The 23,270-nt window shown below is 46.0% G+C and overlaps 1 protein-coding gene across 5 annotated transcripts in view; it reads right to left on the reverse strand.

Annotated features, from left to right (window-relative positions):
* Window positions 1–23,270, reverse strand: part of LOC148022888 (uncharacterized) — a 122,293-nt gene that overhangs the window by 82,934 nt on the left and 16,089 nt on the right. For 4 of the 5 annotated variants that reach the window (XM_087695833.1, XM_087695832.1, XM_087695835.1 and 1 more), the window contains exon 2: window positions 504–599. The exons of the other annotated variant lie outside the window; for it this stretch is intronic. In XM_087695833.1, the coding sequence (XP_087551959.1) occupies window positions 504–599 (96 nt within the window). The remainder of the gene's footprint in view (window positions 1–503; window positions 600–23,270) is intronic. 5 annotated transcript variants of the gene reach the window in all.

Genomic DNA, 23,270 nt, shown 5'->3' on the forward strand with positions numbered 1-23,270 from the left:
TGGCTTTAGTAACCAGCCATTGACGATCTGTAATCAGCAGATGATACACCTGGTTAGTTGAGGCCTTTTCCAAATTCAGGCAATCTGCAAGGTTCCAGTCCTGCCAGGGACGATCCGACGCAAGGGCAAGAAAGGGTTGTCTGCTCTGGAGCACCATCAGGAGCTGTCCCCATAAATCACGGTATCCACGAGGGATCTTGAAACGCCTTCTGGCTGTACGAAACGATATCAAGACATTGCGACTAGCAAGGGTGGCATCTGCAACTGAAGTCAAGCCCAAACTCTCTCTCTCTCTCTCTTTTTTTTTTCGTAAAAGCTCTCTCTCTCTCTCTCTCTCTCTCTCTCTCTCTCTCTGTGCACAAGATTTGGCTGTTGGCAAAGTGGGACTACATAAAGGGTTTTTTTTTTAAAGGAGGGTTGGGGGGGGGGGAGGGAGAAGAGGGTATGAATGATTGTGGTTTCTACTAAAATAATGATCTCTAAAGAAGTTTGGATAAGCATACCTTGGTGCTTCCAATCAATATTGAAGGAGTATCAAACATACGCACATCAGATTGGATGGAAGAACAAAGAAGCCACGGCGGTAGCCATGCAGAACCCTGCAAGATCACATGGTTTAGATTGGAAATAAAGCACCCATGGTAATGACATGCAAAACACTTGAGGGTGCTCATCTTTTATATTAAAAACATGCAGTCTCAATATTTTGGAAAAAATAAGGACAATCAGGAAAATGAACCAAACCTTCCACAGAAGAAATCAAAACACTTGTCACATTATGCAAATGGTTGTGCAAAAAATGAACCACAAAAGATCAATCTTCAGTTAAACAAATGGTCTTCAAAGATAACAAAATGATCAAAAGTATCTCAAATGAGGTGCTGCAAATGATTGTGGCAATCTGTGTATGCCACCAGTCTAGAACATTCAAGAGTGGCCCATTACAAATGCTCATGACAATCAGGGTAATGCCATCACTCTAGAACATTTAAAGTAGCGCATGGAGTTTTCAAAGGCTAAAGACAATTTTCTGAAGCGCAAAAGTATACTTGCAAGTAAGGTCTGAAGCTCTATGCCTATGATGAGTTGTCAGCCCCAAGAGCCTGCCTAAGGGTGAAAGAGTGTGGCTGCGATCATCCTTCCTATATACGGTCGAGCTTTGTGGCTGCTGTTCTGCTTCATGTTGATTATTGTGCAGCAGTTGCTGCATACCTGTGTCCAGAGCTGCCCGTATTGACATCCTTTTGACAGTTCCAGTGTGCTGTTCGGCAACAACTTAGTTTAACATATTCAACATATAGCAATCTCATTGGCTTTACAACATAGCTTAGTTCTCAATTTCACTCTACAACTTAGTGGAGGATTTTGGCTGAAACACCCTATCAAGCTCCAAGTTATATAAATGACATGGCACAAGCCATACAAGCATAGAAAGGAACATAAAGAGATGGACACCATCCCACCTCCCCCGATAGAGCCAAACAGGCATAGAAAGGAACATAAAGAGATGGACACTAGCTCACCTCCCCACCGTAGAGCCAAACAGGCACTCCCCAAGCCCAGGAACGGCAACATGTTGTGCCAAACTTTCATCACAAGTACTAACCTTGCATACCAGCAGCCACACCCAAATCTGTGGATGCAGCTGCCTAGACTCCCAGTGTGGATCTCATAAGAGAGATGTCGCATAAATGAGACCCAAGTTCTTTTTTAGAGGGACTCCTTAACCACCCTGGCCTAAGGGCACATTCACACCACAAGACCCATTAGCCATCCTAACATTTAGGATGCTTTCAAACTTAGTAACCAATGGTCTATGGCAAATGCTACATGTGCATATCTAGGATATTCAAGAATGTAACATCAGCAACCTCTTTGGTGCCGTGCTTCTTGCTTCATTCATAGATGCAATGGTGGAACAGTTTCTCGAACCTATGAAATGACCTCTTAATACCTCCTCTAATAGCACAAGTGTCTAATGACAAAGGAAGTACCGCCAGTCATGCCGAAGAAGGTATTTAGGGCTCGGAAGGAGCAGAAGCCCAAGAGCACCCACATGTGCCTTCTTGAACCTGAGTAGAAGAGGGTGGGATAGGAGGGTCAAGATGAGCCAAGGGTGGGAAGGTGGGGTAGGGACCAAAGGTCGATGTCAACAATCTTCGATGGTATGATTGTTCTTGCCACAATAGGAGCACCCAGTAGATTGGTCATCTCTCGAAGGTGGAGAAGCCATGATACCAAAGTGGCAACTTGTAAAAGGGAGGGTGGGAGGGAGAAGAAAGATATCTCCCAATGACACATCAGAAGTAGAGTAATAATCAAATGTTGTTGCTGAACCTACCACCTTTCTTTGCCTTCTCCAATGTAGAGGACCTTCATGGCTCACTGAGCGCCTCCCACTCTGATACCATGTCAAGAAATGACTAAGCAACGAGAGAGATAGTAGGGTTTGTAGGGAGGAACATAGGGTGTGTACAGGAAACACTGAGAAAGGAAGAGAAAGATGAATAAGATAATGAAGGACTGAAATAATGAAGTGAATCTAATACAACAATGCCATAGCACTAAAGATGCCCTAGAGCAAGGAACCTGCCGAAGAAGACTCTTAAGTCTACAAACGTAGGGATGATGAGGTGTCACCTAGAGTAAGAAAACTGTCGTCGAAGGGTGAGAAACCTCTAAATCTACAACGCAAGGACAAAGACTCGTGCCTGGAGTAAGAAAACTATTAAGAAACCACTTCTTTAGTTTATACACTTCATTTAGGGTTTCACATTGACAACCCCAAAAAGGGCTGGTGTCCACATTTTGGTCATTTCATCAATGGGCATCCACTTAGTGGTGTGCCACCCTAGATAGCTTATGCCTATAAATAGGCTGTCACTTCATTCATTCTTCACGCCATTTCAGTCATTCTTCACCCCTCTTCTTCCATCACTCCAACACTCTTTTCTCTCTACTCCATTGCTACCTATACCCCTACTAGAGGACATCACAGTTCGTGGTCACCCTTCCTCTTCTCCTTTAAGCACTCTTTCATGATGCCCCTAATCAACAAATGCAAGTTCTAGAGGGCCGCCAGATAGCAATAATGTCACCAGGTGGTGATACTTTTTGCAGTTGCTTTTCTCATTTACTTATATAGATATTTTATTTTTCTTTTCTTTAGTTGCTATTTCTTTTTACCCCCAGAGTTCTCTCGGATTAAGTCGGGATCTTTGAATGGCCAGAAGAGGCAGCCATTGGGACAAATTGAACTAATGGTTAAACTATAGCCACTGGAGATGGTGCAGGACAATGAGCCTGGCCAAGACAGAAGATGCACGTATGAGAATACTCACGGAATAAAAGCCACCATAACTGAGCCACATTACACTTTTTGATGTGGTTGCAATGATAAAAGTTGCTCAGAACAACTTGAGAAATGCAGGGGTCACCATCCCTAAAATTTAGGGAGTTACTATTTTCGGACCCAGAATCTGTTCGCGTCATTATCTTCTGGTCTATGCCGAGGTCAAATTTTGCACCCATCATGAGAATTTTAGACCGGAAGGTTAAACGAGAAAATCGTTACATGTATGCCATGTGGCACATATTCCCAAAAGAGAGAGAGAGAGAGAGAGAGAGAGAGCTTTTTTTTTTTTTTTTGAGAGAGAGAGAGCGAGCTGAGAGAGAGAGAGAGAGAGAGAGAATCGATGATGGAGCCCCCGTCCCCGTCGCCTGAGCGCCCGTCGCTGGCCTGTGCCCCCGTCGCCTGGGCCCCCGTCGTTCTGGTCTGCGTCCCCGTCCGCCGTGCCTTCGTCGCCTGAGCTCCTCAGCCCACGTCGCCTGGGCCCCCGTCGTCCGTCAGAGGCTCCGTCGACTGCGCCTCCATCGCCTGAGCTCCCGCCCTCGGCCCGCGTTCCGTCAGTTGCTGTCGACAGCTGCTCGTCTGAGACCACGGCTGTTCTGTCCGCCCCCTGCCCTACGCCTGCTGCCGCGGGTGCCTGCCCTCTGCATCTTGCGGTGCCGTGACAGGGAAAGGAAACCCTAATCTGGCAGCGCGTGACAGCAACCCTGCTCGCCTCCGAGATCTGATCTGCTCTTGTACAGAGAGAGAGAGTGAGAGAGGGAGAGAGAGAGAGAAGAGAGAGAGAGAGAGAGAGAGAGAGCGAGCCCTCCGGGACTTGCACAGAGCAAAAAAGAGAGAGAGTGAGGGAGCGAGCGAAAGCGAGAAGACAGCAGTATGGCTGGCTTGGATATGGATTTTCTCGACCGGACGGTGGCAGCCCTTGGCCCTGATTCCGATACAGAGGAGCCGGAGGATATGGTGCCATGCACGGAGGAGCCGCCTCCGGGTTCTGAATTGCCGCCTGCAGGCAAACGCTCCAAGCACACTTCAGACGAGCCAGTGGGTCCTCAGGACCGTTCCTATGCGCAGGTTGCCTCTGAGCCTGTGGATTCGCAGGAAATTGACTGGGAACATCTGCTGGACTTTGCCAATACTCTGCTTGGCGATTATGTCCAGCATAACAATGATACTTTCTCTGCTGCGGCTGCGGATGATGTGCTGGAAGCCACGGTGGACCCAAAATCAGTCTTGCGGTCCTTCTCGGTGTTCTACGACCGTGCAGTTATACTTTTTTTCACCGGCAGGATCCCAGTGCTCTCACATATTCGCCAATGGATGCACCATTTACTGCAAGGGGAATGTGTTGAGGAGATATTCCTTGGACCTCGCGGTTTTTATGAGGTGCTGTTGAAATCGGAATCGCATCGAGCTGAGCTCCTGTCCAAGTTGCCACTATTCTTTGATCGCCGCTTAGTCCATGTGGTACCATGGCGCCCTATGGCTGACTTCCAGCGTCTGCTTCAACGAGAATGCCCGGTGTGGGTGGAAGTGGAAAACTGTCCAGCGGTATACTGGCCATTGTTGAAGGACGCGATGGCGGTTGTGGGCACAGTGCTGGTTCCCCCGAGCCTCAGGGCCATGAACCGCAACCGTTTATGCATGCTATGGGATACGGCCAGGAAAAGGCCTGCGTGGCTTCGCCTCAATTGTTCAGGCATGCATCCTTTGCATTTTTGCCTGAAATGGGGCAATTTTGCCGGCCACTGCTTTTCATGTGGTAAACTAGGGCATTTTGTGGCCGAATGCCCGGAACGGCAACCGTCTTCTGAGGAGGCGCAGGTTGTGCAGCCCAAGGATGACATGGTGCTCGATGCCCCGGCACAGGAGACCCTTCAGCCACCTACTGTCATGGATAAAGGCAAACAACAGGTCCGGGGTTTGGATTCTCCTAACACTGACTGGATTGAGGCACGACAAAAAAAAGGTAAACAGTTGGACGCAGGCCTGGCTGATGCTGGGCCTAATGCTTCTCTGGATTCTGTGCGCACGTACACGCGCAGGAAAGACATGGTCACCCCACAACAGGATGCGCGTATGGCCCCGTCCGCCCCCCGTTATCCGTCTTCAAGGAAAGGCTATTCAGCAGGCCCCAAGGGCCCACCTGCTAAGCTGGCATTTGATGCAAAAGGGTAATGTGATTACACCTTGGGATAGGCGTTATCCCCGCCCTACTCCCAAGGCAGTGGATTTCCCTTCTACCTCTAAAGCAGGTCACCCGAATTCGTTTGCAGTATTGGCTGATTTTCTGGATGAGGGTGTCCTCGATGCCCTCGCGGAAAAGGTGCAATCGAGGCAACAGGCGCCTCGTTCCTGACTTCCTTTTTCGAAAATATATGAAGATTGCCACGTGGAATGTGCGAGGCATTTGCTCTCGCCATAAGCAACATACCATGTGGTCTGTCTTGCATGAGAACCAGTGGGATGTATTGTGTGCAGTGGAGCACAAAAGTCATGGTGAGGCAGGAAAAGTTGTGGATTGCCATGGATTCCGTCTGTTTTATGCAGGGACACCTGCTAAGCACTACTCGGGCGTGCTGATGATTGTCCATGAGAAATACCAGCCTGTTCTTGTTAAAAACGATGTGCACGGCCGATTTCTGGTGATTGAAGTCTTATTTGAAGGAGAAATTTTCTGGTTGCTGGGGCTCTATGCTCCGAATGATCCCGCATCCCGACGGGATCTATGGTCGACTTTGCAGGGCTCCATGGCACTTGGTCGCAGGGGATTTTTGATGGGAGATTTCAATATGTGTATTGACTCTTCTCAGTCCACCTCAGGGCATTCGGTTATGGATACGCCAGAAAGCCGGGTGTGGAACTCCTTTGCTTTGCACGTACTTAAGCAAGATCTTTGGTCGTGGCTTCACCCTTCTGTTTCAGGTTTCACTTTTCATTCTGCACAATATGCGACCACCTGGTCGCGACTGGACAGAATGTATATCATGCAGGGGGATGATTTTCTTCCCGAGATGCTGGAGATGAAGGTCTTGCAGCAATATGCGTTGTCAGATCATTTCCCCCTCCAGCTTGAGATGCGGGCTCAACCCATTGCACCTTTTAGGCAGTTGCTGAATAAGCTTCCTTTACGCTTCAATTCCTCTTATTTGAAGCATCCAATTTTTCAGGGTTATATGCAGCAATTGATTGAGAGGTTCTTATTGGACTTCGCCTCTGAGGGCTTGGCTTCGTTCGCACGCCTGCTCTCTAATGTGCAGCAGGTTGCTCGGCAATATGGGATTCATAATGCCTCTCTTTGTCGCCGTCGTCGACATGCAGCAGAGGACTTATTGGCCTTGGTCCGTTCCTTGCTCCTGAGCTCCCCAGATGATGATTTTCTACTGTCCCTGGAGAGGCGTTTGGCCCATCTTATTCAAGTATTTAGCTTGAAATCTTATCAGCAAGCCAAGCTGCAAAACTTGACTGACACATTGCAAGATAGTGCCTGCCAGTCTCATAAGTTCTTTCGCGCCTTGCATGCTTCTCCGGCCCGCGAAAATATGACGCGACTCCAGGATTCGGAAGGTCGTATGGTCACTGATCCACAGACCATTATCGATATGTGCAGAAATTATTTTATGGATCTTTTTGGTTCCTCTTCCTTGCCGTCCAGCCAGGTTATGCATGCCCGCTCGGTCTTCTACCATCTGGTCCACCAGCAGGTCCCATTTGATATGCAAGCCACTTTGGAGACGGATATTTGCGAAGAGGAGGTTATGGATGTCTTGTTGCACCTGCCTAAGGATAAAAGTCCTGGTTGGGATGGTCTCACTAATGAATTTTTTGAGCACTCGGCCACGCAGTTGGTAAAGCCTTTGGTGGTCATGTTTCAGCAGGTTTGGGAAACAGGGGTCATGCCTTCTTCATGGAAAGAAGGCCTTATCAAACTGATTCCCAAGGTCCCTTCGCCGTCAAAGCTGCAACACTGGAGACCAATTTCCTTGATGGGCGCGATGTATAAAATCTTTTCCAAAGTACTGGCAAATAGGCTTCACAAGCACCTTCCAGCTATTGTGCACCCTCTCCAGTATGGGTTCATTAAGGGCCGCAATATTTTGCATAATATCTTAAATGTGCAAATGGCTATTGACTATGCGCGGCACTCCAATCAGCAAGTGGTCTTGATTCAATTGGACCTGGAAAAGGCGTTTGATTGTGTGGACTGGTCTTTCCTTGCCGATCTTATGTCTGCTATGGGCTTTGGTATCCGGATGTCTCGATTGATTTACACCATCAGTACTGAGGCTTCTTCAAGAGTTATGCTTAATGGTGGGGTTACAGAGCCATTTGTCCTTGCACGCTCGGTCAGACAGGGTTGCCCTTTGAGCCCTCTCTTCTTTGCCCTCGCGACTCACCCGGTCCTTTCAATGCTATCCTCCATGGCGGCTTCTGCCCAGCTGGCAGGGTTATCTCTTCCTTTGGGGCAGCACTTCATTAGCCAATCTTTGGCTGACGACTCCTTTATGATTTTGCAGGGCGGACAGGGACAACATTCGCAAGGCATTAGATGTTTGGACGCTCTTTGGTCAAGCCTCTGGTCTTCGCATCAATGCCTTTAAGTCGGCCATTCTCAGTTGCACGGAGCCGGATTTACAGTCGTTAGGCTGGCAGGGCCAGGTGGTTTCCCGTGGCTCCATTGTCAGGCATCTTGGATACCCATTGGGGGTGGATGTACGGCCAAAGGACCTGTTGGAGTGGATTTCACAAAAACTGGCCGCGAAGTTTATGTATTGGAAGTCGCAAGCCTGGCCGTTCCATGTCCGCCTCAAAGTGGCTCAGACAATTATGCTACCAATGCTGATGTATTTCCTGCCATTACTGCCATGGACGCCCACTACTTTGAAGGCTCTCACCCATCCCATTCGTTTCATGCTATGGAAGAAAGATTCACTACAGGCAGGCATTTCTTGGATTTCATGGTCACATGCATGTACCCCTAAGCGCATGGGTGGTGGAGCTATTTTGGATGCAGAAACTCATATGCTGGCTCTTCGTTGGTCTCTTTTTCATGCCATGTGTGCGGATCATCACCCGTGGACCATCATAGCCCGTTATTTTCTTGAGGATAGCGGCCTCCGCCAGGGCAATACACGGCTTCGGGCCTCATGGTGGCATGTCCTTAATGCTGACTCTCGATTTTCCAGTCCCTCTTCCTTTTTGTTACAGCACTTGGTCAGATCTTGGAAAGTGGTGCTCCAAAAGACCCGTTGGCATCCAGTAGGGGATCGCTTGCAGACTAATTCTTTCCAGCTGGAATTGTTGGCAGTATCCAGATTACTTTCATGGGAAGATAAACATCAGCTCAGACCAAGATTTAATCGCATGGCCCGTTTGGGTGTGACTTCGATTGCGGATGCTACCCTTGCTACTCGCAATGTCCTCGCATCGTTTCGGACCGCTAGGAGACTTTTCAGGATCCCGCGCGGATACCGTGATTTATGGGAGAAGCTTTCGTCGGAACTTCAGGGTAGGCAACCCTTTCCTGCCCTGACTATGGATCGCCCTTGGCAGGATTGGGACCTTGCAGGACGGTTGACTCTGGAAAAGGCCTCTACTAATCAGGTGTATCATCTTCTTATTAAAGATCACCAATGGCTGGGTGAGAAAGCTAATACTGTTTGGGGCCTGCGGAAATCCTTGTCATGGTGGCAAGCAACGCTGATGGAGGGGTGGCAGAATAGGGCACCTTTCAAATGCAAGGTCTTCCTGTGGCGGGTAATGATTGGTGGTCTTCCTCTTGCCTCGGCCCTTTCCAAGCGTCGAATCTCGAATGGCAATTGTTTCTTTTGTACCACTACGGAGGAATCGGCCAGACATCGTTTTCTTTCTTGCCCGCTCGCCAAGAATATCTGGTCTCTCTTGTCCCAAATCTGGCGCACAGTGGTGGGGCCCTCACTGACTCCTTTTGATTGGGTTTTTGTGCGCCCAAAGTATCCCACGCCGCCACAGTTACATATGAAGATCTTATTTCCCTTTTTCAGATACTGGGGGTGCTGGCACATTTGGACCACCCGAAATGCTTTTCTCTTTGATTCGGCCTCGAATGTACCGCGACATATTGCAAGGCTTAAAGGGCTCTTGCATTGGCAGCTAGATCTCATCAGGCACTCTGACTTGCTCCCTCGGGAGGATTTGCATTCCTGGCATTTGGCAATTGCCTCTGGGTCCTTGCCATGATTGGTGTAGCTTTTCTAGTATACTAGTTTGGGGATTTCCCACACGTTGGCCTACGGCCCTCGTGTCTCTTGTACTCGTGTAATCATGTAATCTTGTACTTTTTCGTAATTAATACAATTACCTTTTACGAAAAAAAAAAAGAGAGAGCATTTTTAAAAAAATGTTATAGGCATGAGGGGCAGATCTGAGAGTGAATTTTTGAGGAGTTGAGGGCAAGTTGCTGCAAGTACATCAGCTATGGAGAGTACTTCTTCATCTCTGACTCATGTACGGAGGTAGAGCTTGCTTCCTCTCGTCAACTCTCTCTCTATTCTCAGAGGAAATGCTCTACATGATGGGCTGATTCCATCGAAGATACAGTTCTATGTTTTCTTTGCACTTCTGCTAAGGAAAGAGCCTCATTGTCCGAGTTTAAGAGCAGCTATTGGCTTCTCCAATGCAAGAACTAAAGAAAGTAATGACCATGCCACACAAGAATAGGGTTTTTCAGCTCTGATTTAGTGCTGTTTGTGGGACTCTTTTACTACTAGAATGATGGTAGGGTAAAAGGGATGTTGTTCTAGATATGTTGGACAGTAAGAACAGTGAATACAGAGCTCTGCAGATTGCAATTCTGCACATGAATCATTGAGTTATGGTCACAGAAGATGCTTTCCTAATAAGGATGTTGTTCTGGATATGCTGGACGGTAAAAACAGTAAATACAAAGTTCTGCAAACTACAATTCTACACATGAATTATTGAGTTATGGTCACAGAAAATGCTTTCCTAAAAGGGATGTTGTTCTGGTCATGCTGTATTGTCCTTATGCAGCTGGGATTTACTCAGAAAAGATGAAAACCAACTGTTCACAGGTTATGTATTTTGGAACATTTCATTTTGTAACTTTCCATATTTTAATTGATAAAGAAATACCAAGAGGGGTGCCGGTCTTCGCGGCCAATCTGGTGTTGAGCGAGGGAGTGAGGTCTCTGTTTGTGAGTGTGTGTAAAAAGACCAGGTGTTAATTAAAGGAACTACTGCTTTATGTGAGTCATAGACCGGTTTCAAATAATGTCGCCAAGTATAGAAAACACCTCCAAGGTACCAAAGGCAAGATACAGATGATGCTTGATGGTGGGTGGAGACTGTCGCCAAATGCAGAAGATTGATGCTAGATTATGGAGAAGATGTCACTAACAATGGAGGAGGTCACTAGCCAAAGAAGACCTCCAAACACAAACCTAATGATGAGAACAGCTTCCCACACTGGTGTCAGTCTTCTCCAGTTGGCATCATCATCCACCTTGCATTTTACACACAGGAGTCTTCTACAATTTGCTTTTGCCATCATCATGCATCGTCTCCACATCTGGTGACCTTCCCCTACACAAGCATCAACATCTAGGCTCCTACACTTTGCGTTTTCAGCATTCTAGCCTCTGGGATTTGTGTTTGCTACCCACGCGATCTCCCAAGCGTCCGAGGGCTGCGGTTCGCTCTCTCGAGAGTTGGTGCCCATCTTTCTCATCTCCGACGGCATCAAAAGACTAAGGTTCGCTTCCTCGACAACTATCTTTCATCTTCCAGTGATTACTTCAATAACCCACTAACCAAAGGACTATGTTTTGCTCTCTTCACTGTGCAAACCTCCCACAGGTGTTGCCTCCTGATTCAAACAAGAAAACAATGCAGTCAACTTCTGAGCTTTGGCTCCATTCTATCATCTATTCTTCTCATAGCATGATTCATTCCATCATCGTCGTGTTGTGTTTCTAAGTTTCTCTTCTCTCTCAGTGTTTGTTGTACACACTTCGTGTTTCTACCCGCAAACCCTACTGTCTCTCTGGTCTCTTAGTCATTTTTTAACATGGTATCAAAGCCGCAACAGAAATCAATAGACAATGTGAGAGTGAAGCACGACACCCAATGCAATAGTCTGAAAGAGTGTAAAAAGAAAGTACAAGGTACAACCCTTAAACCTTAGGGTTGTAGGGAGTGTTCACACCTGAACACGATAAGTGCCCGTAAGTGTGTGACATAAGCACATACAAAATAATACCAAAAGTCTAGGAGAAAAAACCTCTTCTACCAAGAGTAAAAAGTATCCCAATGTCCTACTAATCACCAACACTCCTACGTGAGCGTAGGCGTAAGTGAAATACCCAACAAACCCCCTTGGAGTGAAGAGTGATCAAGAGTACAAGGATCATCCGCCACCAAAGGAGATCAAATTTAAAGCATTGCGAAATGCTTCAAATTTATCACGAGGAAGAGCTTTGGTGAAGATGTCTGCCACATTACTGGTGGTAGGGCAATAGACAAGGCTGATATCACCTGCATGTAGCCTCTCTCTGAGAAAGTGATAATATATCTCAATGTGTTTCGTGCATGCATGAAACACCGGATTCCGTGCCACTGCAATGGCACTCTCATTGTCAGTGAACAAAGGAGTAAGCTTCGTAACAAATACATCATCCAGATCAGCTAGCAAGCGTCTAATCCATACGAATTCAACTGTGGTAGTAAAACCTGCCTTGTATTCAGCTTCACATGACGATATGGCAACAGTGGACTGTTTCTTGCTAAGCCAAGATATGCAAGACGAGCCAAGAAAGAAACAATTGCCACTGTGGAGTGATGTGAATCATAATCACCAACCCAATCAGAATCATTGTAAGCATGTAACTGCAGTTGTCCCCCCTTGGCATAAAGCAATCCAAGAGATCTAGTACCCTGCAAGTAACGGAAGACACGATTAACAGCTTGCCAATGTGACATGTATGGCTGATGCATATATCTACTCAGGGCTGAAACTGCAAACTGTATGTCTGAACTAGTACTGGAGCATATGTGTGTATATCAAACAAATCACTATCATCATGTAATGACAGCTTTAGTCCAAGTTCCATTGGTGTACAGACTGGCTTGCAATCCTGTAAGCCAAACTTCTCAAGAAGTTTACCAATGTATTTTGACTGTGATAAACCAATACCTCTAGCATCATGTATGAACAGAATGCCCAAGTAATAATGCAAAGATCCCAAGTCTAACATATCAAAAGTTTGCTGCAAATTTTGTTTAAATGCTGAAATCTGATCAGCATGTGTCCCTGTAAGCAAGAGATCATCAACATATAGACAAATGATCAACATAGATCCCCCCTCTTTACATACGTAAAGGGTAGACTTAGATGAGCTGTTTATGAACCCTTGGCTAAGCAAGAAAGCATCTATCTCTGCATACCAAGCTCTAGGAGCTTGTTTCAAAACATATAAAGCTTTCTTCAACTTGCAAACCAAGTGTTCCGATCCCTCAACTGCAAAACCAATGGGCTGTTGTACAAATACTTCCTCATGAAGTTCCCCATGTAAAAATGCAGTTTTAATATCCAATTAATGCACGGTCCATCCATAATGAGCAGCCAAAGCAACCATAGACCTAATGGTCGTCATGCGAGAAGTAGGAGCAAATGTCTCCCCATAGTCAATGCCTTTCTTCTATGCATAGCCTTTAGCTACAAGCCTTGCCTTGTATTTGTCAATGGATCCATCTGCATTCCGTTTCAGCTTGTAGACCCATTTTGTTCCAATGGCTTTCTTCCCAAAGGGCAAAAGCACTAAATCTCATGTTTGATTCTTAGTGATAGAATCCAATTCAGCTTGCATTATTGCCATCCAATGCACACTCTGTTGTGCATCCTCGAAACATTCAAGCTCCTCATCATCAAGGGTGCTTGCTGCCATAACAAACTCCATGGTATGTGCAATATCATAAATACGAGCTTGCCTTCTAATACGACCAGCCATGGGTGCATCCAGATGACTATCTTTCATAGTCTATAGATACCATCTAGGCATTTGTCTTGCCTTCTGACTATGCATAAGCTCTTGCTAAATTTCAGGTTCAGCTCTTTGCTGAATATTCAGATCAGCCAATGGCTGATTTTCTGCACTTACCAATGGAGCAACTAGCTGAACATTGAGTTCACTTGCTGAAACTCCAGCTGAATCACCAAATGTAATGGACAACAGCCCTTCAAATACATCACGGGCAGCCTGATATGTATCTCTAAACCAGCAAGGGACAATTCTGATTTTTCATCAAATAATACATTCCTACTGACAAACATCTTTTTGGAGATAGGATCATAGAGTCTATAGCCTTTGCTCTCACTGCTATATCCCACAAAAATGCATTTGACAGCCTTGTTATCCAGCTTTTTTCTAAGTACCTATGAAATGTGTGCATATGCAAGGCACCCAAAGGTACGAAAGTGTCCAACAGAAGGTTTCTGACTGTTCCAAGCCTCAAAAGGTGTAATTTTCTTCAATGCTTTGGTGGGGCATCTATTCAAAACATGGCAAGCACACATGACGGCTTCCATCCAAAAACTGTGTGGCAAGCCCTTTGCTTTCAGCATACATCTAGCCATCTCCATGAGTGACCGATTCTTCCTCTCTGCAACCCCATTCTGCTATGGAGTATAAGTAGTAGTGTACCGATGGACAATGCCCTTCTACTTCAAAAAAGAGTTCAGCATAGAGGACATGTATTCCCCTCCTTGGTCCGAATGGAGAGTCTTAATTTTACAACCATACTGGTTTTCAACAAGTGCAATAAAAGCCAAGAACGTATCATACACTTCTGACTTTTTGACCAAAGAGTAGACCCAGCAAAACCGAGTAAAGTTATCAATAAAAGTCACAAAATAGGAACATCCTCCCAATGACTTTGTCTGCATAGGTCCACATACATCTAAATGCACTAACTGCAACCTAGCTGTTGCTCAAAAAGCAACGTCACGGGGAAACGAAAAACGATGCATTTTTCCCAAAATACATCTTTCGCACAAGTGCTCAGGAGGTCTCTCCAATAGAGGTAATCCATCTAGTATATGTGTATACTGTAAGAGCATCAAGCTGCCAAAGTTCACATGCCCCATCCTAGCATGCCATAACTCTGCCTATAACATAGCAAAAGTAAGAGTGGATGCCAAGTACGCTGACTGATTAACTGAAAGAGCATCCAACTCATATAGCCCATGACATAAAGTGCCTGTCAAGACCAAAGTCATGTGTTCTTTGTCTCTCACCATGCATCTGTCATCATCAAATGTGACCTGCAATCCACAACGTGCCAAAGAAGAAATAGAGAGCAGATTCTTCTTTATACCTGGCACAAACAAAGCATCCTATAGGCGGAGAATAGAGCCATCAATGGCTGTGAGCACAATCTCCCCAATACCTCTAACAGGGTATGATGCATTGTTGGCACACTATACAAACTTGCCAACCGGAGCTGCACCAACAAAAGCAAATAAATCTCCGCGAGATGTAATATGCCTAGGAGCACCACTATCAAAAAACCAAGTGTCTGAATCCTCACTAGAGCTAAATGCTCGATCAGCCCAAGAAGTGTCATAACGGCATGTGTAAAAGCAATAGTCCCTATTTGCAACAAAGAATGCGAACTCAGTAGTAGTGGAAGGAGCATCAGAAACAGACATTGCTGACTCCTTTTCCTTGGCGATGCGCTTTCTACACTCAATGATGTAGTGGCCTGGCTTCTTGCAATAATGGCATTTGCTCTTTTTGGCTTGTGTGTCCCCTTGTTTTTTACTTACATGTGATGTGCCAAAAGTCCCTGAACTCTGCAGAGCATTCTTTACTTAGCTACCTTTGCCCATCTATCTAGCCATAAAAGCCTGCTCAAAGGCTATGGCATCCACACCACTATTTCTTCTTGTTTGCTCCTCCTCTAGAAGCAAACTGACTAACTAAAGAAAAGTGATTGTCTATGCGGCAATCCTCATGGTGAGGTTTAAGGCCGTATGAAAAGCCAAGTACGAAGGAGGTAGAGATAAATATCATCTATGCATCTGAATAGTACTCATCAACATTTATGAGTTGCTCACGCAAGTCCTGAATTTTGTTCAAGTGATCCTGAATAGAATCACCCTCATCCATTTTCAATGTCTCTAGCTCTTTCTTTAAGAAAGAGATGCGAGTCTCATTCTTTCCTGCAAACATCTGCTGCAAAGTTAGCCAAGCTTCTCGTGAAGAAGCTGCTGAACGAATATGAGGGATAATGGGCTGCTGAACTGCCAATGCAATCAGCGACAAAGCTTGTGCATCCCGTGTATCCCATGCTTTTTGAGCTGTTGATCTTTGGGGAAGTGGCTGAAGTGGAGGCTGGAGCCACAACTCCAAGTCTAGCTTCTTCTCCACTCACATAATTCCAAAGATTTTTTGCCACAAGCACATTCTTCATCATGAAGGACCAAAGTGAATAGTTGTTTCCATCCAATTTGTCCTCCTTGGATACATAGGTGAAGACATCTCCTCCCTGATTTGTCATGATAATCAATTACCAAAAGAAGCAAAAGAGCAATGTCCAAGCGAGACTAAACTGAAAATCTGAAAATTTCCAAAAATTGCAGGAAATAATTTCCTGCAATTAGTACACTGAGGTGCGCTCTATCAAAACTGTCTTTAATGCACACGGTCCAAGGTGCTTTCACTGTTCAGCAACACTATATCAGCAAAATCCCCAAAACTTATTGCCCCAGATTTGTTCAAAACAGTCTATTAGTGACTGAAAATGCAATACATGTGCCACTGTCCTCAAAAAACACAAAGCTCCAAAATGTTTGATAAATTTGGCCAAAAATTTGCATCCACTGTACGTATCCACAATTCTATGTTTGCTTGGGTAGAAACCCCCTCTTCCAAAAATTGATTCTTGAATTTTTTTAAAAAAATTAAAAAAATTACCTCAGAAATGACAGGTTGACACGAGCACAGGTACAGGTGAGATGGCGGGTGTCAGAGTTCTGGCGGGAAGGTGCAAAGCAGGGGTTGCAGACGACTGGCAATGGACAAGGCAGAGCTAGGCAGAGCTAGGCAGAGCTACTAGACTGGTGGCAGGCGTCAGAACTATGGCAAGTCACGATCGAAGTTGTGTGGCGCTAGAGACAGACAGGTAGTGAGTGCTTAGCAAGCGGGGCTTTAGACAGTAGAAGGCGGTGCTTCAAACGGCAGCAAGCGACATTGCAGAGGCGAACGGGTGGGCAGAACTCAACTAGCGGCGTTCCCTGATGCAGGCGATTGATGACTGGCGAGGCCATGTCGGGCCAGGGGGCCAACGTGACTGAGGTAGCATGACTGACGGGAGCTGGCGGAACTTTCTACAATCTGGCGGGGTGTCTGGCGTGGCGTGCTGCTGACGTGGGGAGAAGCAAGTTGAGCTACTACAAGACAAGGCACTGTTATGCAAAGCAAAGGAGCAGGGCGTCTTCTTCTGAAGGTTGAGGTTGAACCTGAGCAGAGACTCCCGAATGCTGAGCTGAGCTGAGCTGAACAAGGCCTCGGCTGAACAGAGCCAATGCTCTAATACCAAATGTGAGATGAAGTCAAGATCGAAGCTCAGCACAGAAATCAATAGACAGTGTGAGAGTGAAGCACGACACCCAATGCAATAGTCTCAAAGTGTGAAAAGAAAGTACAAGGTACAACCCTTAAACCTTAGGGTTGTAGGGAGTGTTCACACCCGAACACAATAAGTACCCGTAAGTGTGTGACATAAGCACATACGAAATAATACCGAAAGCCTGGGGGAAAAAACCTCTCCTACCGAGAGTAAAAAGTGCCCCAGTGTCCTACTAATCACCGACACTCCTATGTGAGCATAGACGTGAGTGAAATACCCAACAAGTCATTTTTTACATAGTATCAGAACTAGAGATGCTCAATGAGCCAGTATCAGAACTAGAGATGCTCAATGAGCCATGAAGATCCTATGCATCAAAGAAGGCAAAGACAAGTTGCGGATTCAGCATTATCTACTGATTTCTTCCTTCATTTCCGCTGCATCGTCGTGAGATAGAGATACCCTTCTCTTTCTTTCCCACCCATCCTCCCTGTGCAAGTTGATACTTCGGTGCCATGACTTCTCCACAGGCAGACGGACAAACCCCTAGGTGCTCCTTTCCTAGCATTACCAAACCTCCCACTGATGCTTGTTAACATGGACCTTTGCTCCCTGCACCGCCAGAGTATATGCATCTACCCCTAGGCACTCGTTGTGCCACCTCTCTCTTCTAGACCACAGAGTTTATTTTTCATCGACTTTCAACTTTTTATGCTCAAGGCAATAAGACGCATCCGACGCACACTAAGTTCTCTCAAGCACAAGGAGGCTCGTCAGGTGCCACGGCCTCCTCACGACAACCACAATGCGCTATGGAGGTTGCTTCTACTTTTTCGAGGGCTTCAGAAATGCCACCTCAACAGTCAGCTCCCCCGAGAAACCGTGATTGTTGGATACCGTCACCTCAGCAGTCTGCTCCTTCAAGAGACAGTGGCTATTTGCCTCCTCCCATTACCTCAGCTCTACAGTCTGCTCCATTGAGAGACATCGACTATTGCCCACCCTTGGCTTAGCATGAGCCTCACCATTTCCCACTATTGACTGCTCAAGTTCGAGGGGCCACCTCTGGAGTTTTTCACCATCTTCAACACCCCGAATACCTTCTTTAGCATGACCGCCGGCACTTTCTTTGTCATCTGATGATTCGCAATCCGTGATCCATGAGTTTTTAGAGTCCCTATCTCTCACAAAGGGGAATTCAAAGGGGGATGTACTCTCTTTTCCCTCAAAGGGGACTCCTACTTCTTCCGCTTTCGAGGAGGCCCCTCCCTCACCACCCTCAACGGGGGCACCTACTCATCATGAAGTCCTTCACCCACCATTTACTCTTTGGGGATGCCTATCTTTGAGAAATCGTTTCTCTTATTAATACCTAAGATCTTCAAAGACCACTTAGATTGGGCCCTTCAAGATTCAACCGTGACTTGGTGATGAGGCCTTCGAATTCCTTCCAACATGGAGTTGCCTTCGAATTCCTTCCAGCATGGAGTTACAAAGCTAAAGGCTCATCTCTCGAGGTGGAGTCACATTCTATAGTTCATCTCATATACTATTCCTTACTACAGGTTACCTTTCAAGTGTAAATCTTGGATTTTCGGGCTCCTTCACATCTTCTTCATATCTCTCTTCGCTCCTCTCTCTTCATCCCTTTTGAGACTTAAGAGGGATATCAAGAAACCACTTCTTCAATTTACACACTTTATTTAGGGTTTCGCACTGACAACCTCAAAAAGAGCTTCATACTTCATTTAGGGTTTCACACTAACAACCCCAAAAAGGGCTGGTGTCCACATTTTGATCATTTTGTCAAGGGCGCCCAGTCAATGGTGCGCCACCCTGGACAGCTTATGCTTATAAATAGACCGTCAATTCATTCATTCTTTACAACTCTTCAGTCATTCTTCACCCCTCTTCTTCCGTCACTCCAACACTCTTCCCTCTCAACTCCACTATTGCCTATACCCCTACTAGAGAACATCATAGTTTGTGGTCACCCTTCCTCTTCTCCTTCAAGAACCCTATTCTCATCATCAAGTCCGCATTTGGAGATCTTCTATAGCTAGCAACCTTCCTCCATTGCTAGCGACATCTCCCCCATCATCTAGCATCAATCTTCTGCATCTAGCAATAACCTTCACTCATCATGCATCATCTATATCTTGCGTTTGGCAACTTGGACGTGTTTTCTGCACCTGGCTACATCATTACTACCTGGCAGCACTTCTACAACTTGCATTTGCTAATCAGGGGCATCAAACATCAGCTTTCCACACTAGTGTCAATCTTCACCAGCTGGCATCATCATCCACCTTGCAATTTGCACACATGAGTCTTCTACAGCCTGCGTTTACCATCATCAAGCATCGCCTCCATATCTAGCAATCTTCCCCTATAGAGACGTTACCATCCAAGCTCCTACAATTTGCATTCCAGCATTCTGGCCTCTGGGATTTGTGTTTGCTGCCCAAGCCATCTCCCAAGCGTCTGAGGGCTGCACTTCCCTCCCTCGACAACTATCCTTCACCTTCCAATGATTACTTCAATAGCCCATTGCCCGAAGAACTGCATTTTACTCCCTTCACTATGCAGATTCCCCACAGGTGCTGACATCTAATTCAGACACGACAATGCAGTCATCTTCAAAGCTTCAGTTCCACTGCATTAGTTTTTCTTCTCATAGAATGATTCAATGCATCATCGTCGTGTTCTTGTCTTTCTGAGTTTCTATTCTCTGTCATTGTTTGCCATACACACTTCGTGTTTCTCACCACAAACCCCATTGTCTCTCTGGTCTCTTAGTCATTTTTTGACATGGTATCAGAGCCTTCTTCTATTAGTCATTTTTTACAAAGATGGCCAAAGAAGCCTCTAAGTCTGCAAACGCAAGCCTAATGACTAACACCAACTACTGAGGAGTGACTCCAGTGGTGGAGAAGGATTCCGTAGGGCACAAATTGCAAAATGCAAATCAAGGCAGCCTTTCAAGATACGATTGATGAAGGGGAGCAACCAAGATACAAAATGCAAACTTCACCTACCTCTGATGATGATGCTTGCTGAAGGATGAAGGCGTCATATACAAAAGACACCTCTAGACAGCCAAACGCAAGGTGAGGGATGATGCTTAAGAGGTGGAAGTTGTCGCTAGGTAGGTGGATGCTGATGCAAGAAGGGGGTGAGCACCAAACGCAAGGTGTAGGGCTCGAGGAAGCTATTGCTTGTAGCAAGGAAGAAGCACCAGTTGAGGAGGAGGGAGGCTGCCACCAAAACACAGCCCAAATGATGGTGGAGGCTAGCGCTTGGCAGCACGAGACAATGATGGTGAAAGGAGAGAGAGAGAGAGAGAGAGAGAGAGAGAGAGAGAGATAATACGGACTGAATCAGTGGTACGAGTAAGTATGGAATGAATGGGTGGTGCCAAATATATAGGCACAAACAATCTCGAGTCTTGCCCACTGAAGTCTTTCATGCAACATCTGACTCTCTCAAAAGGCCCTAAGAACCCTTTTTAGGGCTGGAAACAAAAACCAAAAATGGGAATGAAGAATGAAAATTGTATAGAATGATGTGATTTCTCAACAAGATGCACTATGGATATTCCAATGCAACCAAGTCTAGATGTGCCTCAGCAAGAAAACACCTTGAAGGAAAACCCTAAAGTTGAAGTTATCAAGCTAGCCGCCATGTGCAATATCAGGAGCTCGCTACGAAATCTGCTCAGGTGGATGCGCTTGTGGCTAAGCTGAATGAGAGAGAGAGAGAGAGAGAGAGAGAAAGAGGGAGAAAGAAGCCTTCTCACCGCCGCCACCGCCATTCGTGAAGAAAAGGAGGAGGTGTACAGTGTTGAACAGTGCGTGAGGGAGACGAGGAACGGAGGAAGAGAGAGGAAAAGAGAGACAAAAGACACGGAAAGTGGAACCCCAAAAGTGTGTCAACTGATCACACATGATAGGAATATATAGAGGGGACCTGGGGCGCTATATATAGACAGACTATATATAGCTAACAAGGGCGCTATATATAGATAGACTATATATAGCTAACACCCCCGCTCAAATAAAGGTCCAACAGTCCAAGGTTTGGAGTTCCACAACATGTGGGCTTGATGATGCACACGAAATTTAAACTTTGGCATTGTTGGAATTGGAAGGACACAACTGAGAGAGTTTGAGATCGAGCAAGAGTGAGCATATGAGTGTGACGGCTGGAGAGAGAGTGAGCAGAGTGAAAGTTAAAATGTATTTATATTTAGGGCACGTAAAGGCTGCGTTCACATGTACAGTGTGCGTGTACTATATACACTGAGGTCACGGGGCCTTTATATCCCAACAACCTCCCGCTTAAAGGTCCGATATGAACCTCTAACTAACCAACTCCCACTAGTCGAATGCAATGCTCGTGCTAAGCTCTGCTTAGACTTTTAGTGAGAACATTTGCAAGGTTACAAGGCCAATCGTGCAACATCTCTCTCAATGCTATCACGGCGGTCACTTCTACCTTGCTCTTCCAGGGAGGTGCTTCATCCACTTCCTCTTCATCATCTTCTTTCATTCGTTATGGTTCTCGGCACTACACAAAGACCGACATCAAGCTCCTCTTCCTTCTTCGGCATCTACATCCAGGTTGAGAGGGGGTTCTTACCCTTCTTGGTATTCTACAAGCTTCAACACTTTGTCTTTAACATCGCCTTCTTCCCCCTGTTGTACCTTCCCCTTTGCATTGCATGATTTTATCGTTTTTGTACTAGGGCACTTGGACAAGTGAATAATTTCCCCATGACGGAAGTTGTCCAAGTCGCATCTGTTGTATGAGCATTGTAGAGGGAGCTCACGCTCAACCACCACAACCCAAGGACCACGTATTTGTTCAAGTGTTTCAAGCGCTTTTATCATTTGTTTTCTCCTTTCTCACAGTGCCGCCTTTCTTTCTATGGAGGTATCTGCTTGTTGCTGCTCATCTGGTCGTGGGAAAGGAGGCGATGGGACAAGCTCTTCCTCCTGCGATCCCATTTCAAAGTTCATTTTAGCCTCCTCTTCCTGCCTTGGCTCTTGCTCTGCCCCTTCTATGAATCCAAGTGCTTCAACTTCTTGTGGGGTTAGGCCTGCGAGCAGGAGATAGTGGCACTGCTCTTCAAGGCTAAGGCCATACTCCCTCATCATATTTTCCTTCATCATCGACACCCAGTGATGGTAGGGATAGTATGTTTGTTTTGTGAAGGTCTTGGGTCTGACCATTCTTTTTTTTTTCACTCTCCTGTCAAGGGCACGGATACTCAATAGGCCGAAAACTTATGTGAAACCCTCACTTAAATGTTACTTTCCTCACACCTAAAAAAGCCCTCCAAAAAAAAAAAAGTCTACAGTTGATTCCATCCGTCCTTGTAGGGCTTGGTAGGCCACTAGGTAGCCGACGTGCACCCTTTGTCTGATACCATGTCCTCTCTGGGGTGATCACTTGGGCTCCCTTGGGAAAATAGCCATCACCTCTGTAGTCTTAGTAGGCCACTAGTAGGCAGCCGACGTACACCCTTTGTCCGATGCTCTCGCTACTTTGGGATGGGACGCCTTGGGGTAAAAGATAAAGAAAAAGGGCTTGGTTGGCCTTCATTCTTGTGGCGCCATTGTTGGGCCTAAGAGGGGGTGTTGAGCTAAATGCATTAGCTTTACTTAAACAACCCTAAAACGTACTTAATTAATGAATCAAACTTGTTCTTTAAACACAAATGCGTTCCTAGAGTGTCTATGTCCCATAAACACAACCTCACTTGAGAGGACCCAAACTTTCTATAAATAAATAAGCTGCCCTCCATTCGATCCATCTCATTTTTGCAGATTGCAGCCATCAGTCAACTCACACGTGGCAGCCCCTCCAACCTTACAATGCCCTAGCACATTCTTCCAGTTGTTGCCCACTGTCTGGCATCTCCTTCCAGGCTACGTTTGGCCTCCAGTTGCCATTGCCAACCTCCACCATCATTTGGTGCATGCGTTTGATCTTCATCAATCAGGCATCAATCTCCACACCCTCCAGTTGCCTGCGTTTGGGCCTCCATCACCCTAGCGACTGTACCTACTCCTCCATTTGGCAACATCTTCTTGCTTGCATTTGCACTCATCAGAAGCCGCCGGGCAGCATTTTGCAGATTCCTCTCTCTTCATAGTTCGACCGGTGGTCACAGACTTTGGATCCATCTCCGGTGGACGTCACTCTGACACACTGCTCTGCCCTTGAGTATCTATACATTCTTACATTCATTTGCAATATTCATTCACTTCATAGTTGTGTTTTTCTCTCC

Source organism: Lygodium microphyllum, chromosome 16 (genome assembly GCF_053477565.2).
Source record: "Lygodium microphyllum isolate KBCC chromosome 16, Lygodium_microphyllum_v1.1.10, whole genome shotgun sequence".
Taxonomy (NCBI): Eukaryota; Viridiplantae; Streptophyta; class Polypodiopsida; order Schizaeales; family Lygodiaceae; genus Lygodium; species Lygodium microphyllum.